The sequence below is a fragment of the Phragmites australis genome, chromosome 3 (assembly GCF_958298935.1).
Source record: "Phragmites australis chromosome 3, lpPhrAust1.1, whole genome shotgun sequence".
NCBI classification, from domain to species: Eukaryota; Viridiplantae; Streptophyta; class Magnoliopsida; order Poales; family Poaceae; genus Phragmites; species Phragmites australis.
Window position 1 is genome coordinate 37353039 of NC_084923.1, and position 7787 is coordinate 37360825.

Consider the following 7787-nt stretch of genomic DNA (forward strand, 5'->3'; position numbering starts at 1 on the left):
CAGATGACAAACCTGGGAGCTGGAGCTAGAGGAGAAGAGGGGGGAGGGGGTTGGCCTCCTCGCCGGAGGTAGGTAGGGCAGCTGCCCAACCTTGCCCTACTGGAAGGTTCGCCACTGTATACAAACTAAAGTACCAAACAATTGTACTAAAACATTAACAAGGCATCAAAACTTGAACTGTTGACAGGTTAAAAGAACTATTATTAGTAGCTTAGCTTAGAAAGAAGATAAAGTTGGGGAAGCAATCTGAAGAAAGACATTATAGCTCCAGTTGCCTCACTCTGTCCCTGGCTCTCTCAAACCCCTAGCACAACCACGTGGCTTGTGCCCGCACCACGCCTCACCTGGCCCGCGCCGGCGTTGCCACCGTCGTCACCCAAATCCATCTCATAGTCGATGGGGAATGGGGCATAGGGGTGGGTTGTGGGCGCATGACAGTGGGTCCGTCGTGGAACTAGTGTTCACTGCGGCGCTGTGACTTGGGCCATCATTGCGAGTTGGTGACGTTAACTACTATCTATTAGAGAATTTATCTACTAAATAGTACATATAGAAAAAATCATAAAAAAAAACTGGGTGTACATATGTACACCCTTGTCTCTGATTGTGCCCGCCATTGTGTTTGGTGATTTCTTGTAAATGTTACTAACCTTTGGCTTAAAGTCAACAAAAATGAAAGAATCACCAGAAAAGTAAAGAAAATTGAGGAACCAAAAATGTTAGTGGCAATTGCAAAAAAATGAAAGTTGCTAAGTGGGTGCACCGAGGAGAAAAGAGGCCTTCGTGTCGTTTCACAGGGGTGACACAAGGGCAACCCAAACCCAACCTCCCCACCCCAAGAACCAAACCAGCGGGGCTGCCATTGCCACTATGACACAGTTGGACAATGTGGTGGCGTCAGCCAGCGGCGTCCATCGTGGCCTCCTTCCCCTCCATATCTCCCTCTCCTCCCATAATCCTCTTCCATATCTGGTGGTGGTTGTGCTAATGGTGACGGTGGTGCAAAGATTGGTACACTAATGGCCAAATCTGTGTGGGTGTGGCTGGATCTACATGGTGGTAGCTCGATCTGTGTGCCTGCCCATTGAGAGCCACTATCCATCACTGAGAAGTCACGATCCACCTCTTCCTGGTGCTCCATCTTGCCGTACGGCACCACTTGGATGCAAGAAAATTGCGCTTTGACATCCAAAACACATGGCTTCGGCGTTTGTAACACAGTCAATATTGGCTTCACCAAAATGGCTCCCAAAAGATGGAGCCCTTTGATTTCATGGCATTCTACCTATTTTAATCTATTTCCCTTTCTTTTCCCTAGTTTTGGTGCATGAAAAGACACTTATGTCCTTGCCTCAAAAACACTTACTTGCTCGTTTCACTCAATTCTTGCTCATTTTGCTCTGCTTCGCTCCACCTCTCCCCGCCGATCCTACTCGCCTGGAGATCGATCCACCTCTCCTAGTCAATCCCAGGCCAGCCGGCCCGCGCGGATCGAAGGCCATGCATGGCTCCAACCTAGATCAGACCCAGGTGAGGTGTGGGTCTGCTCTGACCGAAGGCCGCGACGACGCAGCTGCCCCAACAGAATAGAAAGTGACACAGAAGCCCTTTCCTGTTTGAAAGTAAGTGTTGTTGAGGTTAGGGCATAAGTGTCCTTTTGTGCACCAAAAACAAGGAAAAGAAAAGGAAATAGATTAAAATTGGTAGAATATCATGGAATCAAAGTGTTCCATCTTTTAGGTGATATTTTGGCGAAGCCAATGTTAGCGGTGTCAAAATATCAAAGCAACGCATTTTGGATGTAGAAAGTGCAATTTGCTCCCTGGATGCTAGTGGCATTCATGGCCGAGTTCGTGCTGGCGAGGCATGGAGGTGACCATGCGTTGCTCCAGAGTATGCCCCTTCGGGTTGGCCAACTCTAGGGTATGCCCCTTCGGGTTGGCCAACCCATCCATCAGGGCATGCCTCTAGTGCCAAGTCTGGCTGGCAACGGTTGCCACACCCTGTCTGGGCATTGCTCCAGCTCTTCACGGTTCGGCAAGTCTTCAACTCCTATCGGGTAGATCCTAAGTAGTCTTTGACCGTTGTTGGCAGATCCTAAGTAGTCTTCAATGGCCTCACGTCTGGCCTCCTGATAGCAAGCTCTTTTGGGATCTTTTGGGTCAAGGTGTCCTAAGAATCTAATGGACTTACCAGTGTTTGTTACAAAGGTAAATGCTATTATATTGAGCCCGTTGTTGGGGAGGAATTCAATATATCGTTTATGTAGACTATCCACTAGGCTTATTCGATCAGGATCCCGTTATTGTTACTGTATTAAAAATGTGGTGCCCCCAAATACATCTAGATGGATCCAAAGTAATTCGAGTTGTAACTATACATAATGTATGCCCTAGAGTTTATTCAAGACTTAAGCAAAACTCACATTAAGGAGTATTCCCCAATAGAGGTTTCCTATAAAAGGATTTCCACTTGCTCGATGAATGTCTCCTGCTATTAGATATTACTCTCTTTAATTGCAAATATAGATTGCTTTAGCCTTCTCAGTTATTCTTTAGATGTAAGTCATCCTACAATTACTAGTCATTTTTTTCTATTTTCTTCCTTTCTTGGTCTTGCTTAATAAATATTTCCACCCTCACAAATAAATAAAATTTTCCCAATGTAATATAAATTTTCCTTCATCCGTACCACCATATGTCAACACCCACTATGTTGACAAAGTCGTGAAGACCAAAATGCCCCTACGAGGAGGCGACAAGCTCCCTGTTCTTTATGGCGGTCGCGAGCTCTCCTGTCGTTGGCCCACCACTGCTTCGACAGTGCTAGCCATTTTGATGAGTCGTACGAGACTATCAAGCACCGCATCCACTATGAGATCCAAAAGCATAGTTGCACCGAGTTCTTCTTGTACAAGCAAGCAATCATACAAAATCCTATTTGGCAGAGCTCGCAAAGCAACTTCTCAAGTGAAATTAGAAGGAGCTCTATCAAACAACAGTTTTCAGTTTTAACTCCCAGAGTGGAATATGTGGGAGTGATTCCCTAAAATGAACTAGATGCTAGAAGCTAAAAGAGTAGCTTCCCTTATTCACTTTCCACACAAAATCACTTTCTCCATAAAATTTCTATAGAATCGTTAGAAAATTACTTCCAGCCATAGAACCACTCCCTCTAGAGAATTTAGGTCAGAGAGAGCTCTACCAAACAGACCCAAAGGCTCTCCTGCTGATCTTTGCACTCATTTATCTGAAGCACTTATGATATGTCAATTAATTACATATAACAACCATAAAAGAACCAAGTAGATGATGAATCCGAGTTCATCACTTTAAAGATTTCATCTAAGGTCCGCTTCCTAGATGCATTTGAGGAGGAATCTGGACGTCAGCGCCTGCTGCCCGCCACGGCAAATTCCCGCCACTGTTGTCCTCTCAAGTTGCAACGACTTCTTCCTTTCGTCGCCCAGCTCTCAAGCATCCGAGCGCCCATCCCCTTCGCGTGTGAGCTCACAGCCATCCCAGAGGTTCCCTACTCACTTGGATTCACGTGTGCAAGCTCACCACCATTCTATCCAACATTGTTCAAGCGGGCGATGCGTTGGTGTCGGTTCGGCGTGGCGTTGTGGGCCTACTCGTTCCCCTAGATGGTGCTGGCACTGGCAGCAACGGAGTACATGCGGGAGGTGGCGGCCAATGTGTTGATGCTAGCACTCACCGTGCTTTCCATGGTCGTCACCCTTGCGCTCATGTTGATGCTAGCACTCACCGTGCTTTCCATGGTCGTCACCCTCGCGCTCATGATCCTCAACTCGTTGACCTACTGCCTATGACCCATCAGGATGACGGTCAGAGTTGGGGGTTGTGACCGATGGAACTAGTCAGGCACAGGTAATTTTGTCCCGAGGAAAGCTGCCGTGAAGGAGGAGGGGTATTTGGTGGTACAACTGGAAGAACCTGGAGTGTGGTGGTATGGACGAAAGAGGGGAAGAAACGGTGTTATTTTTGGTACCAGTTGAGAATTGATAGCATGGATGAAAATTTCCCTTTCTTCAATGCCTGAAACAAGGTCAGCAAGTTCTGCAGAACCATGAAAGCATTGGCAATGCAAAAGAATTAAGTGGCAGAGCAAATTACGTGAGTACCGAGTAAAGTTTCAAAAGGATCAAGAAATTGACAGTAACGATTTCTGTAGCAACGTGCATTTGACTTAGCATATAAATTGCCACCAGTAACAGCAACAGAAATGTGTTCACGTCACTGAGATCGCAGCACAAGGCATTGCAGGTTCAACAGAACCAAGAAACAGACAGCCAGCAATCGCAATGTACATTCAATCTAGCATGACCAAGGCATTTGTGGTATGTCTCTTTGTTATGAAATTACCAAGGCATTGCAGGTTAAACAGAATTGGCTTGAACAACAATTTCTTCTACTACACACAGAAACAACTACGAAAGGAAGCATTCCAAGATGACCTAATCATTGTTCAGCTTACTAGATGAACCATATAGGCCAACATTTCTGCCAATATTTTCCAATCGGCCTAACAGAAGCAGAAAACTTGCAACGCCCGACACAACCACCTAATGTTACAACCATTCCAATTGATGACAAAATAACAATCTAATGTAGTATGCCTCTTTATTATGAAATTGTCAAGCATACAAATTACTGAACAACCTACTACTCTCGCATTCCGTACTATGTACACTCCATTTGGAGACATTTCTCTCCAACACAACACCTAAATAGAAGAAGATTAGTTCTTTCAGCAACACCGCAGCAAGTGCACATTTCCATACCTCACTCGTCTCAGTGTACAAACTCCGACTCCCTCAAATGGGGGTTGCTTCTGGCCTAGTCGTGTAGGATGACTGAGTCCGCAATCTCCATCAATGGCTCAAGGCACTCAGGAGCAAACTTGCGGGCAAACATGTATGAGTATATCCCGTTCGACTTCCTCAGCTCCCTGATCAGGCTCGCCGACACCTCTCCAGGCCGGTATGTGTGTGGGTGACCCGCGACCGAATCTGTCCAATTTACCCTTGTCAGGGTATACTTGGTGCAACCCTCAGGATCCTGCATATCCAGCAATGTGGGGAAATAATGCTCCTCCGGGTAGCATGAATCCCTGCGCTTGATCAGACAGGGCTGCTTGAACTTCTTCCACAGCCGCATATCCCTCACGACCATGATGGCATGCCTCCTGATCAGCACAAAGAACTGCGACCCGGCGCGGAACTGATCATATGGCACCTCCGGGAGCATCACGTCATCACCTCGGGCATAGTACCTATCGTGTAGCAGCGTGGAGTCGTTGTCAATGTTGTCCTTTATCTCTATGAAGCTGCGGTGGCGGCCATGAGGGCCGGCATTGTCGGATACGAGTGCATTGTAGAGGGTAGGGAACGGGTGGAGCGGGATGCAGGACTGCGACAGGAGCGCAAAGAACTGGTTGGACGGGTCGTCGAGGAGCGCTGTGGCGAGCAGGCGGCGCGCGGCGGAGATGAGGGTAGGGGAGGCGCGCTGCGTGGCCTTGGCGGGGACGAAGCGGCCGCGGAAGGAGGGAGTGGGAGGCAGCTCGAGGACGGAGTAGGGGTCGGCGTGGACGTAGAGGTTGAAGAGGTGGTGGTGGCCGCGGAAAAACTTCTCCCAGAGCGGGGAAAAGACGAGGTCGGAGTTGGTGAGGAAGAGGAAGGCGACCTTGGGGGCCGGGCGTCGGCGGAAGAAGTAGGAGGCTGCGGAGGAGGGCGTCGGCGTGGCGGTGGAGGAGGAGAGGATGGCGCGGCGGAAGAGGGCGAGGTCGTCGGACTCGTCGGCGTCCGAGATGGCCGGGAGCGTCTTGGGCGGGAGGAGGCGCGGCGCGAGGAGGAAGACGACCGGGATGGAGAGGAGCAGGAGCACGGAGAGCACGAACGGTGAGGTGTACGTCGTCGTCGCCGGCGACGTCATCTCTGGCCAGTGGCGGCCGCGACTGCTTCTTCGATCAAGATTTGCAGAATGCGAGCAGCTCGCGGCCAATGCAGTGGATCTTGGGTGCGTGATTCGGTAGGGGAGGAAAGGATAGGATTTTCCAAGGAAAAAGAAGGGGGTTGAGAGCGATTGATGGGGACAGCCCCCCTCAAATTGGGGACAAATGGAAGGTCCGGCGAACTGGATCTTGCGATTTGGGGACTAGCAAGGAGATTGAAACACGACAAAACAACAAATGCAAGATTTCTTACTATGTAGGATGAATCGAAGGAGCCGAAGAAATTGGGCAATGGATTCCTCCAGAAATGGCCAATGGCATCGCGCCGCCGCCTATGCCCTAGGCTCCAAACCGATCAAACCCCATCTCGGCCTGGCGCAAGATCCACGAGCGGCAGGCAAGAACAACCCAAGCCAAGAATGGAGCAGAACCGCAGAGGCCCTGCCAAGAACGGAGCGACCAAACCAGACCAGGCGAAGAAACCCGGCGCCGAGTCGGGAATGGCGGATCCAGTCGCGCGGGGGAGCTCGCCAGGAGACAGATCCCTGGAGGTGGGGGCGGTGGGGATTGGAGATCTTTGGGCCGGGTCGTGCCGGGGAAGGGGAGGGAAGAAACGGAGGTGGCGGTGGAACGAAACGGGAGGAGTGATGAGGCGGAGGGGGGCGACGAGACGTGGGCGCCTATTATCTGCGGCGTCCGCTCGTCGCTCTCACGGGACGGTGGGCCCGCCCGACCCTAGAGAGCTTAATTAAGGGGTGGGCGTTGCAATTAATCGGCGACGACGACAACGATGGACCCGCTGTCTGTTACTTCGGCTCGTCGTCAGCTCACCTATTTTTGGGTCCCGGCCGTTGGATCCGCCCGCGGGCACGAATCTCCACGCACCCTCTCGCGCCTAGAAGCGTCCGAGTGCTGTCACGTCACGTGGCCGCAGGGATCGATCTACTCCTGGCCGGGCGGGTGGAGGCTGACGGGTGGGGCCACGTGTCGGTGGCCATGTTGCCCGAATTTTTTACTGGACGGCAGCGGAGCGAAGTGGTAGGTGTGGGCGGCTGGCGCGTTGCGGCCAACGTGGCGACGCCGACCCCAATGAAATGACGGGGCCACCCATAGCATCAGCCATGCATTTTGCGTGCCCCCGCAGGGACCGTTTGGATACCTGTGTTTCAAAGCTAGTGTTGAATTTTAGTTGTTAGAATTTATAATAAATTTTTAATTTTTTATACACTAAAAAGTTAGAAAAGATAGCTAGAATCTGCTTGTTAACTTTTAGTTTATTTCAGCCATAACCGTTTTCTTAGTCAACAAAAACCAAAAAACTGAGGTCAGAAACTAGTCGTTCAGATGGTTTCTAACTTTTTTAGAAAAAAGCTTAAAAAAAGTCTATCTAACCAGTGGTAAGTACGTAGAGTTGTAGGGTACGAAACCTTTGTGCGCTTGTGACTTTGTTGAGTAACGACGTGTCTCTTAGAGTGCTCGCTACAGAGCAATTGAGCAACTCGTATCTCATATTTTTTTCAAATCTCTACTATTTAAAAATACATAGTGATTTCTAAAGCCTTTACGCGGTTTGTAAGTTCCATACTCTGCCCCCTCTCCAAAACTCGGCGCCGACGTGTGGCCCTGTGTTCCATTCCTAAAGCCTCCATGCTCGCTCGCCTTTCTCCTCCCCCACTGCTCTCATCTGCACCACCGCCACCGCATCCCATCCCTCTAACCTCCACCACCGCTGCCATGGCGCTGTGCGTGGCGATGCGGCCATCTTCCGTGGGAGATCCAGGGCGGCGAAGGCGTTAGCGAGCGGAGGGAAGGGT

At 50.0% G+C, this 7787-nt stretch overlaps 1 protein-coding gene across 1 annotated transcript; it reads right to left on the reverse strand.

Annotated features, from left to right (window-relative positions):
• Nucleotides 1-4606: 4606 nt before the first annotated feature.
• LOC133912952 (glycosyltransferase BC10-like) lies at nt 4607-6662 on the reverse strand. Its single transcript, XM_062355949.1, has one exon. The coding sequence runs from the start codon at nt 5952-5954 to the stop codon at nt 4860-4862; it is 1095 nt and encodes a 364-aa protein (XP_062211933.1). The 5' UTR covers nt 5955-6662; the 3' UTR covers nt 4607-4859.
• Nucleotides 6663-7787: the final 1125 nt, after the last annotated feature.